Source organism: Daucus carota, chromosome 1 (assembly GCF_001625215.2).
Source record: "Daucus carota subsp. sativus chromosome 1, DH1 v3.0, whole genome shotgun sequence".
Classification (NCBI taxonomy): Eukaryota; Viridiplantae; Streptophyta; class Magnoliopsida; order Apiales; family Apiaceae; genus Daucus; species Daucus carota.
The window spans coordinates 35504686-35518382 of record NC_030381.2 but is presented as its reverse complement, the minus strand read 5'-3'; the positions used below and the strand labels follow the sequence as shown (position 1 = coordinate 35518382).

General features: G+C 31.7%; 3 protein-coding genes across 3 annotated transcripts; all 3 read right to left on the bottom strand.

Annotated features, from left to right (window-relative positions):
- Positions 1-1955: 1955 nt before the first annotated feature.
- On the bottom strand, positions 1956-3368 carry LOC108208467 (major allergen Api g 1, isoallergen 2). The gene is made up of 2 exons (XM_017378999.2): positions 3076-3368; positions 1956-2427 (listed from the first exon to the last, which is right to left on the bottom strand). The coding sequence occupies exons 1-2, from the start codon at positions 3257-3259 to the stop codon at positions 2147-2149; spliced, it is 465 nt and encodes a 154-aa protein (XP_017234488.1). The 5' UTR covers positions 3260-3368; the 3' UTR covers positions 1956-2146.
- A 5726-nt stretch (positions 3369-9094) lies between these two features.
- On the bottom strand, positions 9095-10233 carry LOC108198435 (pathogenesis-related protein 2). The gene is made up of 2 exons (XM_017366192.2): positions 9950-10233; positions 9095-9840 (listed from the first exon to the last, which is right to left on the bottom strand). Exons 1-2 carry the CDS (start codon positions 10134-10136, stop codon positions 9554-9556), a joined length of 474 nt encoding a protein of 157 aa, XP_017221681.1. The 5' UTR covers positions 10137-10233; the 3' UTR covers positions 9095-9553.
- A 2131-nt stretch (positions 10234-12364) lies between these two features.
- LOC108194075 (pathogenesis-related protein 2) lies at positions 12365-13224 on the bottom strand. The gene is made up of 2 exons (XM_017360980.2): positions 12942-13224; positions 12365-12839 (listed from the first exon to the last, which is right to left on the bottom strand). Exons 1-2 carry the CDS (start codon positions 13126-13128, stop codon positions 12553-12555), a joined length of 474 nt encoding a protein of 157 aa, XP_017216469.1. The 5' UTR covers positions 13129-13224; the 3' UTR covers positions 12365-12552.
- Between the last annotated feature and the right edge of the window lie 473 nt (positions 13225-13697).

Genomic DNA, 13697 nt, shown 5'->3' with positions numbered 1-13697 from the left:
TATCTATACTATATTATAATAAGTCAACATGGGTACAAATTTTGTAGTCCAAACTTTTAGTTATATTTTTTGTTTTGGTACTCTCCCTCTTACATTGTTAAATAGTTTTAAATATTACAAACACTCAACAATACATTATCATATAATATCTTATAAAAAATTATAATGATTTAAAAATAAAATTAAATATCTAATTTTGAATATATTTCTTTTAACAAAATCTTCATAATTTTTTTAAACTGTAACGTGTTCTATTTCAATACAAACACTAATTATTACGTAATCTTTTCTGACTCTAATCCGTTACATGATACATATTCTTTTTCATACATATAAACATATACGAAATATTAAAAAAATTAATTGAATAATAATCATTACATATTAATAACATAAAAATAGTTAATCTGTTGGTTAATACTCTAATTTAATTAAAATTCAAGTCATTAGTACTAAATTATTAATAAAATAATGTTATAATTTAAATAATAAATTACGAATTATACACCCGCCCATGCTTCCCACGGGTTAAAAATTAGTAATAATCTATACTATAATATAATAAGGCAACATAGGTTTCGGTCCTCTTTTTTATAACTACAAGTGGGTGACATGTAGACTTCTCTTACTCTTATAATATTAAAGAGTTTTATACCGTTCAAATTACAAACACTTGTGATGTAATACAAGATAAAAAAAACTCCACAATTATTCTTTTAAATATAATGTATATATTATTTATATACTATATTATAATAAACCGATATTGGTATAATTCATAGTCGTCCAAAAAATGTAATCAGTTGGTAAATATAATCTGGTTAAAATCTAATTCATTAATACTAAAATACTAATAAGATGATGTTAAAATTTAAATTATAATTAATAAATTACGAATTCTATATTCGACCGTGCGAACTATAATATAATAAGGCAACATAGGTTTAATTTGTAGTCGTACAAATTTTGGTTCGGTCCTCTTTTTTATAACTACAAGTGGGTGACATGTAGACTTCTCTTACTCTTATAATATTAAAGAGTTTTATACCGTTCAAATTACAAACACTTGTGATGTAATACAAGATAAAAAAAACTCCACAATTATTCTTTTAAATATAATGTATATATTATTTATATACTATATTATAATAAACCGATATTGGTATAATTCATAGTCGTCCAAAAAATGTAATCAGTTGGTAAATATAATCTGGTTAAAATCTAATTCATTAATACTAAAATACTAATAAGATGATGTTAAAATTTAAATTATAATTAATAAATTACGAATTCTATATTCGACCGTGCTTCGCACGGGTTAAAGGCTAGTATAAGTAAAAGTGATTAATAGGTAACCTATGTATTACGGTTAACTTATGGGGCCGTTTGGGTGAGCTTAAAATAAATGCTTATTGCTTAAAATAAATAAGTGGAGTAGAAGTTAGAAGTAAAATAAGACTTATAAGTGATTAAAGTGTTTGGGAAATAAGTAGAAACCCTGAAACAAAAGCTAGCATTCCTAACTTTTTTTAAGTGCTTCTTGACTTCTTACACAAACGGTACGAAATAAGTGCTTCTAACTTATAAGTCAAGAAGCCCGGCTTAAAAGGGGGGCCAAACACCCACTATATATGTCTCATGGATAAGTTTTATGGCTTAAATTTCTTTAAAAAATTAATTTTATTAGAAAAAAAAGCTCAAACTAATTTCTCGTTTTAAGTCGATTTTTCGATTTATTTTTAATTTTAAACTAATTTGATTTATTAGGTAAACAAATATATTTTAGTTTAAACTCTGGAAATGGTCCCAACCTTTGAGGCCAGGCAAACGTGTTACATGCTCCTCGTGAGTTGTGAATTGTGATGTATGATTGTATGTGCTCGAAACAGTAAGTCTCCGACAAAAGTATGATGATCAGCGTGAAATTCAATTTCTCAGAAAGGGCAAAGAGGGCATAGAGCACGATCGATGTTTTATTGATGATATTCAGATATATATACCCGAGGTGTACATATAACATATCCCAGCAGTTTACACTCAGTTCAACTCATACATACTCGTAAACAAACAAGCAAACTCGATTCATAATAGCACAGTACGCCCTGGTGATACTATGAAACAGAAAGTGCAAGACAACTTGGCCGGTTTAGTTTGCTAGGAGGTAAGCCTCAACAGCTTTGAAGGCCAGGGCAGACTTTTCGGTGGCTTCCTTCACCTTGTCTTCGGGGAGCACAGCATCGCCTTTGGTGTTGTAAATGGTGGTGTTCTTCACAATGCAGCCTCCATCTGTTGGCACAACAACGAATTGATTCACCACGGATTCGAGTCCTTCCACGAGGATGTCACCTCCGATGGTGGTGTAGGTGTAGCCTAATCCGGCCTTGTCGATTACGTCTACCTTTTGCTTCATTGTGGTATATTCAGTTGCTGCATGTTCACGATCGTATGTCAATTAGCTTAAATACAAAACAACAACACTAGACAATCTGAATGCCACAGGCAATCTCATAAAATAGGCTTCTTACGATTACGAAAAGACATGAGTAATCTTGGGTGTAAACGAGCCAAACTATTCGTACAAAAGAGCACTATTGGTCCTATCACATTAAATTCAGTTACTCTGTAGAGGTAGCAAAAGTGACAAGAAATTGCTCTCTCGTTTCCATTTTAACAGTCTTGTTTATCAAATAAAATGTCTCATAATATCTCTCTTCTCTTATCAGTTCAATCTAACTTTTATACTATTTCCAACATTGTCTATCATTAATTCTAATGATGATAATAATAATAATACATCACATTTAATATTTTTTAGTACGGTGTTTCTAATGTGTGCCCAAGGGCACACAATAATCACTAAATCCTATAAAAATGGTCTATTCTGATTGGTGGAGTTGATGTGAATGCAGGGGGCCATTCTCAACTATTATTCATCCACCAATCAAAAAGAGCTATTTTTATTGAAATTAGGGACTATTGTGTGCCCTTGGGCACACCATAGAAAATCCTTTTTTCATATATATGAAATTTACAAACAATACTGTTAAAATGAGGAGCGGATATATGGTTATATACCTTCGCCAAGATGGACGAGTCTGACGGTTCCAACACCACCATCGCCCTCAAGAATCTCGACACTCTTGATAAGCTGAGGAAGAACCTTGGGGAAAACAGTGTCCATATCAAGGAGAAATCCCTGATACATTTTCTCTGCTGACACGGTGGAAGGAGCCTCAACCTCAGTCTTTTGGACACCCATGTTGTTTTAGAAGGATTCAAGTTGCAAAACTTGATGAGGCAATGAGAGAGTGTAGTGAGGTTTTAGTGTGTAAAAATAGCAGAAGTGATGCCGCTATTTATACTACATTTCAGTCTCTCTTTTTTGGAACTACATGTGAGTCATTAAATAATATAAACCAACATAATTATAGTTTGTATTTTGTAATTCTCGTCTCAATTTTGATTACTCATTCGTTAAACTTTTAAACTTAGTTTGTGAACCATTAATAGAAATACTAAGAAAATTCATGTCATGCAGATGTTCAGATTTGATTTCTATCGATAAAACATTAAAATTTAATTTTTTTATATTTTTAAATATATTTAAAATAAAATTAATTTATTAAAATTAACTAAATTGCCCCTGTTGCCGCGTTGCCTATCAATCTTGAACAACTACACATTCTGTGTGGGGAAAATGTATACACGTCAAAAGGGCATAGTATTATTATGAGTGGATGGTGGGGCCATCAGGTTTTTTCTTTTTCTTTTGACAGGAGGGGCTGATGGCTGGCTATTCTAACATTTTCTGCGGAAACCTTTCGGCAGAAAACTATGCTCCCTTCTGCCCAATGATATATGTGATATATATTTTAATACTCATATAAAATATAATTTTATAATTTAATTTAAAATTTTATTTTTTTGAAAATAAAATTTAAAATTTTGTTTAAAATATAAAATCACATTTTATAAAAATATTGAAATATGTGTTGAATAATGAAAATTCAGAATAAGTGTGATAAAAGGGGTAGAGGTTATTTTTTTTAATCTCATCCAGAGTGTACTGAAAAATATATAGTAGATCAAATTTCTTTCTAACAACTAAAAGCAAATGAATATCATTATCATCAACCGTTCCAACGATCACAAGACATTGAATTATGGTCCTAACAACTCTCAACTTAACCTATCTAACATTTTCATACGTTGTTCTCTATGAATAATAATAGAAGTCATTGTCTATAATTATATTTTATTATACATTCCTTTGAGATGATTATTTTGTGCCAGGTAATTGGATTTGTTAAATTTAATATTGTATTTAATCTACTATGTTTTGGATTGTATATAAATCAAAATTAAATTTAAATTTTGGGTCTTTCTAGTTTGTGCCAACTACTTTTTATTGAGGTGGAGGGTTTTTACTGGTCATGATTTTTGTGCATATGCAGGGGTCATAATTATTATTGATTTAGCCAAAAAAAAATCTTCACCTATTTAAAAAGTAGTTGTTAATTTGTATTCACGGAAACTCACTATAAAATCAGTTAAATGTTTACCTAAGAGCATCTCCAAATGCCTTCTTGTTGGCTCCTAAATATAATATAAAAAATGTGACTCTTAGCCATTTAGGATAAAGTTAAGAGTGTAAACTCCAACAATACTCTCTACATCTCTTCTTTATTTCATATTTTATTCATATATTGGGCTCTACTATAACAAAAGAGAGGGAAAGATGGAAGTGAATTGGAGGGAAGGATTTTTTATTGTGAAAAATAAGTTAAGAGTAATGTGGTGGCTCTTGACTTTGAGGAGAGAGGAGAGAGAAACAAGAAACTCTTAGTGATTTAAAAAGCCACTAAGAGTCTTTTAGAACAACATTTTTCCTTTTCTTCCTCAAATCTCAAGTTATGAGTATAAATGAAGAATCTCTTGGAGATGCTCTAAACACCCTGTTATACAGTACTCCCTCCGTCCTACCAGGATGTTTACGTTCACTGTTTGCACGCATTTTGAGGCTCCTATAAAATATAGTTCAATAACCTTTTTTAAGTTTATTTTTTTTCTGAATAAAAGTTTAAAAGTCTAACTTTTTTTCAGGATTTTTTTTAAAATAAAAAACATTATGGAACTATATTTTATAGGAGTCTCAAAATGCGTGCCGAAAAGTAACGTAAAGAACCTGATGGGACGGAGGGAGTACAAGCTACTGATATTTATTTTTTTTAACTAGCCGTCGTTTTTGACGCGAAGATAAGAAAATCTAGATGTGAAATTGTGAATGGTAGGCCCATCTTCTAGACAGGTTTCTTTTGGAGTCAATATAGGATATACATCGGTCCGCAGCATATCCGCATAGATCTGGCATACTCCTTCCGTCCCTGTCAATCATAGGAGTATACAATTTTCTTTTTGGGATGTTCCATCATTTCTATACATCCTCAAAATAGCAATTTTTAATAATATAAAACACTATTAAACCAATTACTTTCTCCCACTATCTCCATTCTATAGAAACACTATTACACCCACTACTTTCTTCCACTATCTCAAATCTATTATTAAAAATTAATGGGTCCCATCAGTTTACCCACTTTTCATCTAATTTTACTTTTTAGTCTCCGTGTCCAGTCCCAATGTACTCATTTATTACATTTTTTTTTGGTCTCCGTGTCCAATCCCAATGTATATTATTCATTGGGACGGAGGGAGTGTATAATAAATCAGGTGATTAAGATGTTTTCGCCATTATAATCATGATTCACATGCTACTGGGTAGAACTCAATTTTATGGATAAGTTAAATTTTAGTTTCGCCAAAGTACTCTTTGATGTATTATCATCGAGATTAAAGACCATCAATAGATTATTAATATTATTAATATTTTTTTTTATTAAAAAATATACTTCTACTTATTATTTTTAAAATTTTCTTTTTCTGAATTAAAGTTTATAGTTTATATTTTTATTCATAAAGAGAAAATTTTAAAAATAATGAGCGGAATTATGTTTTTTACTCACCTTAAATTACGTGCAAAAAGTCAAAGTGACAAGTAAAAAGGGACGGATGTAGTATTAGATTAGACGGATCTGCACAGATCACTGGCTAACTGAACTGGAGCATCAAAACTCCAAATTACCAATATATATGATATATACCGTGATGATTATTGTTAATGATATATAAATATTAATAATCATGAGCATAAAAAAGGGGAATCGGGATTAATGGGTAGATGTGCTCATTCAGGATTAATGGAATGATCGGATGAAAATAATAAGCATAATTTCATTGTTTGATCGTATACAGAACAAATAAGCCACGTTAGATTAAAATAAAATTATTTTTTATTTTATAAGGCAACCGACTTGCATATTTATGATTCCTTTTCTTAGTTCAAAATAAATTCTACCTTCTACATGTTTGTAATTATTTTAATCCAAAATAAAAATATATTTCCTACTAATTTTAATTGTGGAAGCATGTAATCACACCGTCACAAATTAATTTTTTATCTAATATATTTTCTTAAACAACATACTAAATAAAAATAATATTATACACAATATTAAAATTAATAAGTCGAATTTATGTGAGGAAAATGAACCCAAAAACCTTTTCTTAATCCAAAACAAATTTTACCTTTTGCTTGCATGTTTATGATTCATTTTCTTAATTCAAAACAAATTATGTTTGCCACTTTTAACTCTAGATACATATAAATTATATATATATATATATATATATATATATATATATATATCACATTAAGTATCATAATTCTAATATAAAATACATTTATAATATAATCTAATAGAAGTTGGCATCACATATATTGAACACTGATATACAAATACATATCAAAAAAAAATTAAGAGAAAGACGTGAAATTATCATGATAAGAGTTGATATTACATACAAAATTCTCCCAAATATAAATTAACCTAAAATATTATACATAGCAGAATTTTTAACATCCAGACAACATCAATATTTCAAATATTAAACTTTCTAAGATTTTGAAGATAAATCACTCTACATAGGCTCATTAATTTCTCCCCTCAATTTTGTAATTTTTTTTTAATATCATAAAAAATATTTCAAGATTCAAAAGATACATAAAAGAATAACGAAGAGCTTGATCATAATAAATGATATTGCGAACAATATAATAATGCTACTAAACAAACCCGTAGACAAAGGTCAAAATTAAGAAGTGACCAAAATGACCAAATAATAGGGTAGTGTTGCATAAATAGTTCTACGTTAAAAAATAATATAATTTCAGATTTTATTTTTATTTAATTTAAAATTATGATTTATCAATAAATAATTTTTTCATCACTTTAAATATTAAGAATAAAATTTATAAAACAATTAAAAAGGCGAGCTAGTATAACTGATATACGCAGATGCTCTTGCACCGGTTGGTCTGTTAATTTCAGGATCAACATAAAGATCAACTTTTGTGTCCAAAACCCAATTCAAATAGACAGCCCCAGGCGTTGAGCACGCCCAGTATAGACCAGTATAGATGTTGCCGATCGCATTCGTTATATATGGAATTAATTAATGAGTGATTGACACTTTGCACCCCTTATTTTTAGGCGCTTTTTCGATTTGGTCTCAAACAATTTTTTTTGGCAGTATGCACCCTAAAGTTTGAAAAGCGCTTCGATTTGCACCCTTTTGACCACTCTCCGTTAATTGACCGTTAAAGTTAACAGATTTCAGGTTTTCACTTTGCACCCCACAGTTTTAAATTTTTTTCATGAGTTTTCTTGAAATATTTCAAAGGGCCTAAATATTTGCAGGGAACCGGTGACACTCAAAACCATTGTTTTGTTTAAATCCCTTGATTTGAAAAGCAATTTTTAAAAAAAAGATATATTTGTAAAAGATTTACTAAAAAGATATATATGCTTACTGTTTATGTTTGGTTTTTAGGCTCAGAAAATCAGTTTAATTTATTGTTGCTAGAATTTCTGTAACCGCTTTGAACAAAGCTGCAAGCATAGCTGATTCTTCACCAGCAACAATTCCCCTGCCACTTCGGGTTGAGCCAAAACCAAAGAGTGGGATTAGGTCTCCCTCCCTCCCTCCCTCCCTCCCTCTCTCTCTCTCTCTCACACACACACACTCAAATGGAAATCTATATTCAGAATTTTAAGTTAAGTTTTTGTTGTGTTGTAGACAGTAGGATTTTCTTAAGAAAGTGGTGGAAGTCAAACCAAAGCGACCAAGAGTTGCAACCCCTCATGATAATAAGAACGTTACTGTATCTACCATCACTGGACAGTGTGGACACTCAGCTAACAGTAAACCCGAGGCAAACCAGGGGGAAAAGTGGCACCTTCAATAGATGGCGATAAAACCAAAAATAGCATGGACAACCCTGTTAAAAGCTTGCTAGTAGCATATGTAAATTCCGACAGTGAAGAAGATTGACGGATGAAAACTAATTATATGTTTGACAACTGTAATTTTGTTCAAGTTAATTAGTAGAAATGAGCTTTGTTGATCTAGAACGAATATTTTGCAGAGCTCAATGAATCAATATATATTACAATTTACAACGCAAGGCATATATTACACATTATAACCAAGGAGATGTTTTTTCATGTTAAGAACTTTCACATTTATTTAGCATGCAGATCTTTCGGAGCATCTTAATGCACCTGAGGTTTTTGTTAATGGCCTCACGGAAATTGCATCTGCCACTTCAAATTGTTGTTCTTGGTTGTAATTTGGCTTTGCGACATAATTGTTAGGTCTTTGCTGGTTGAAACTAGCTCCGTTTTCAAATATGTCATTCACAAGTCTTGAGGAAAATATTTTTTATTGAAAAAAAAATAAATTAAAACACTCATGAAAAAAAATTAAAATTGTGGGGTGCAAAGTGAAAACCTGAAATCTGTTAACTTTAACGGTCAATTAACGGAGATTGATCAAAGGGGTGCAAAGCGAAGCGCTTTTCAAACTTTGGGGTGCATACTGCCAAAAAAAATTGTTTGAGGCCAAATCGAAAAAGCGCCTAAATATAAGGGGTGCAAAGTGTCAATCACTCTTAATTTAATTGTACAAATATTAGGACAATAATTGAGTTGCCAACTTGCCATACCATTACACATCATGCAAAATTCACACATTACAGATCTAACAGTCTGAGAGAAGGAAAAATCATTACAGGGTTCATAACTTCATACATTACAATATTACATGCAGTAAACACACTCAAACAAATAAATAGTACGCAGCAAACACTCCCAGTTAGAAACTGGTTATTAAAGCAAAGTACAGACAATGATTTTGGGGGGTGTTTGGATGGTTGGTGGGAATGGGAATGCGGAATGGGAATGAGGGGTATGGGAATGGGGGTATGGGAATGGGTAACCCAAGGGGTGAGGAAGGAGTGGGTTACCCACCAAGAAGGAATGAGGTTCCCATTCCACACAAAAATTTTGCTAATCCAAACATCATGTATGGGTATAAGGTTCCAATTCCCGTTAACCGGCCTCGTTAACCATGAACCAAACACCCCCTTAGTTGATTAACAAGTGGCTTGAACGTGCTCTTCGACAGCATAGAATGTCTGATACGACTGAGCAATGGAATCCTTAATGTAGTCTTCCGATACCTCTTGACCAGGAAGCGGTGTACACACAACAGTCAACTTGACAACACACTCTCCCGAATCACTCGACTCAACTACCGAATGATAAGCGACTGATTCGAGTGTCCCCATCAACACGTCACCTCCGATGATCACTTTGGTGTATGTCATTGCTTCTGGATCCATTTCAACTAGTTTCTGGATCATAGTCGTCGCCTTCACAGCTGCAAGTAATTATTATAATAGGTGTAAAAATTATGATTTTACTAACGACTTAGAAACACGTATCAAAAAGTCGAATCACCCATATTTCAAAATAGAGGGAGTATATACCTTCACCGTAAGTGATTTCCTTGACAGTTCCAACACCGCCGTCACCTTCGACGAGTCGAACGGACTTGAAGATCTGGGGTAAAATTTTGGGCATGACTTTATCCATGTCAATGAACATGTTTTTGTACAGCTGAGCTGCTGTCATTTTTGACGAACGTGCCTCCGCAGTTCTGGTTACTACTCCCATGATTTACTCTGAACTTGAGACTAGATACTACTCGAGAGAATTTATATATGTAAAACACAAGAAATTAGGAAGAGATTTGCGTGCGTAAAAATGCGAGCACTAGAACATCTATTTATACTCAGATGTGGAGGCCCAAGAGCACCAATTTGATGCACATGCAAAATTTATAATAAGCGACCAATTACTATAATACACGAGTTCTAATAAGTAATACATTAAATTTGTGATAAATTCCGTTCTATTTTAATACTTGCTCCCTATTTATATTTTGTTATTATTTGAAATGATAATTAGAGATAAGATTGAATAAAATGATAGGAAAGTGAATTTATAATAATAATAATAATAAACTACAAATGCTTCTGGATACATTTTGAAAGGAAGAGTTAAAAGATATTATCAATTTATGCTCATTAAATTTAAAATTGAGAGTTTGGTTGAGTAAAGCATGAAAGATGCTCTTACCTTACCTTACTGCACCACATGGGAGATTATAAACACGACAACATGCATTGACTGAGCCCCGCGGTGATAATTTAAATATAAACTTTTCTGTCGTTTAGATTGTTTAATTAATTATATGGAATAAAGAAAAACTTGATAATAAGCATGCAGACAATTTATTTGGCGTAAGATCGATAATCCAAAAAGACAAAGACTTTCTGCTAATCACCATATACGGATTCATACTTGAACCTGAAAATTGTTTAATTTCACCGGACAGATAAAGAAAAGACAACTCACTGTGAAAATAGAGATAAAACAGTACAAAATTATATATTTTGATTAGGAGGAAGGTCATATTATCGGATATATTCGAATGTTTGCAACATTAAATATTAATATTTATTTTAATATTTAATTTTAATATGTGTACCAATATTAATAAAGATCAGAGTATCATGTCTAATGTCTATTGAGAAATTGTTGATTTTTACAAATAATTTATAAATCAGTTCAAATTGTTATAACTTCTAATAAAAAAAGGTAATTTTTAATGCTTAGCAAAGGTAATTTATAATATAATCAAACAGACCTAATAATGCACTGACATCACAGATGACGACGATAAGAGTGACTTGGCCGGCGGACGAGTATAAATTTATTAATGGTTATAAAATTCAACCGTATAATGTTTTAACTCGTTAGTATATAATGATATGAGTAAATAAAGCCAATTCATACTACCTACTCATCGTTTACATATGTTGTTGTCTAATAATTAATTATTTCATTCAGGTGTTTACGTGAGGAAAAAAAAAAGAGTAAAGAGGCGCGTTTAGGTAAATTTAAAACAAATAACTTTTTGTTTAAAATTAAAAAAATGAATTAGAAGTGAGAAGTAAATAAGTTAATAAAATGTTTGTAAAATAAAGAAAAGCTGTGAGAGAATTGCTAAAAAGAACTAGCATTCTCAATTTTTAGTGCTCTTACCTTTTTATACAAATGAATCATGAAAAGCAGAAATTAGAAGAACTCCGGCTTCTTGTTAATAAACCGGCACATAAAATTGCAGAGAAACTTTTGGACAAGTATGTAAGAAATTTTGTTCAATTTCTTTTATGTTTTATAACTTATAGCTAGGAATAAATAAAGAAATTAAAATTTTCTTGTTTTCATCATAAAATATTTCTCTCATCTAAATAATATCAATTAAAATATGTCATCTCGATATATTATCATATCGATATATAATAACAAAATTGGGAATCTGGAAATCTACGTGAGAAAGAGATAGTTAGAACATATCTCGTGTCATATCTATATATAACACACACATATATAGTAACAAAATTGATATTCTCGGACTCCACCGTAGAAAGAGATTTCTGTGGCAGCTGACTGCTCACAGCCGCCGCAAGATCAACTTAAAATCAATTAGGATTAAGATTTGAATTCAAAAATTCTCGAATCAACCTCAATATTTTCACTTCTTAAAATAGCTCCGGGAGCTTCTATTGGTTTACACTGATGGAGACGTCAACATTTGAGTTTATAATTTTGATATAGGAATAAATATGTTTAATATGATAAGAGTTTGAACGGATAGATTTATAGTTTATTTTTAATTTTATATCCATTTCCAACTCCTTCAAAGAGATATCTATAGTATATGTCAAAAATAGTTAAAGACCAGACAAAATGCACGGTTTTAGGTTTTGTTGATCGCATTCGCATATGTATGGATTAATTAATTGTACAAATAAATAATAAGAGGACAATATAGCTTAGAATAATGAGTTGCCAACTTGTCATGCCATAACACGCAGCTGATGCGAAATTCACATTACAGATCTAGCAGTACTTTAAGAAAAATCATTACAGGGTACATATATAACTTCATACATTGCATGCAGTAAACACTCCCAGTTAGAAACCGGTTATTAAAGCAAAGTACAGATGATCATTTAGTTGATTAATAAGTGGCTTGAACGTGAGCTTCAACAGCATAGAATGTCTGATACGACTGAGCAATGGAATCCTTAATGTAGTCTTCCGATACCTCTTGACCAGCCAGCGGTGTAAACACAACAGTCAACTTGACAACACACTCTCCCGAATCACTCGACTCAACTACCGAATGATAAGCGACTGATTCCAGTGTGCCCATCAACACGTCACCTCCGATGATCACTTTTGTGTATGTCATTGCTTCGGGATCCATTTCAACTAGTTTCTGGATCATAGTCGTCGCCTTCACAGCTGCAAATAATTATTATAATAGGTGTAAAAAGAATGATTTTACTTGAAAACACGTATCAAAAAATCAAATTATCTATATCTCAAAATAGAGAGAGTATATACCTTCACCGTAAGTGATTTCCTTGACTGTTCCAACACCGCCGTCACCTTCAACGAGTCGAACGGACTTGAAGATCTGGGGTAAAATTTTAGGCATGACTTTATCCATGTCAATGAACATGGATTTGTACAGCTGAGCTGCTGTCATTTTTGACGAACGTGCCTCCGCAGTTCTGGTTACTACACCCATGGTTTACTCTTAGCTTGATACTACTACTCGAGAGTATTTATATACTGTAAAACACTAAAGAGAGTCGAAGAGATTTGTGTGTGTAAAATTACGAGCACTTGGGACATCTATTTATAGTAAGATGTGGAGGCTCAAGAGCACCAATTTCACGCACATGCGTTGACGCCCGCTCGTGTTATTTTATTGCGCGACCTGGAAGATCATAAACACGACAAGAAGCATTGACTGAGCGGCCCCCATTATAATTTAAAAAAAGAATTTTTTGTCCTTTAAATTTTTTTAATTAATTCTATGAAATAAAGAAAAACTTGATAATTATAAGCATGCACTGACTAAGCTGCAGGCGAAGGATCGATAATCCCAAAAGACAAAAGACTTTCTGCTAATCACCATACACGGATTCATACGTGAACCTAAAATTGTTTAGTTTCACCGAACAGAGATAAACCAATAAAATATAATTGACTCACTTTGAAAATAGAGATTAAAAAGTACAAAACTATATATTTTGATTAGGAGGAAGGTCATTTTTTTGGGCAAAAATATATGATTGTTTGCAACATCAAATA

Excerpts from the sequence above, each read along its gene's own strand:
- LOC108208467 (XM_017378999.2), bottom strand. The coding sequence starts at position 3,259 with ATGGGTGTCCAAAAGACTGAGGTTGAGGCTCCTTCCACCGTGTCAGCA. Across the intron at positions 2,428-3,075 it reads ACTCGTCCATCTTGGCGAAG|CAACTGAATATACCACAATG; the intron begins GTATATAACCAT and ends GTGAACATGCAG.
- LOC108198435 (XM_017366192.2), bottom strand. The coding sequence starts at position 10,136 with ATGGGAGTAGTAACCAGAACTGCGGAGGCACGTTCGTCAAAAATGACA. Across the intron at positions 9,841-9,949 it reads GGAAATCACTTACGGTGAAG|CTGTGAAGGCGACGACTATG; the intron begins GTATATACTCCC and ends AATTACTTGCAG.
- LOC108194075 (XM_017360980.2), bottom strand. The coding sequence starts at position 13,128 with ATGGGTGTAGTAACCAGAACTGCGGAGGCACGTTCGTCAAAAATGACA. Across the intron at positions 12,840-12,941 it reads GGAAATCACTTACGGTGAAG|CTGTGAAGGCGACGACTATG; the intron begins GTATATACTCTC and ends AATTATTTGCAG.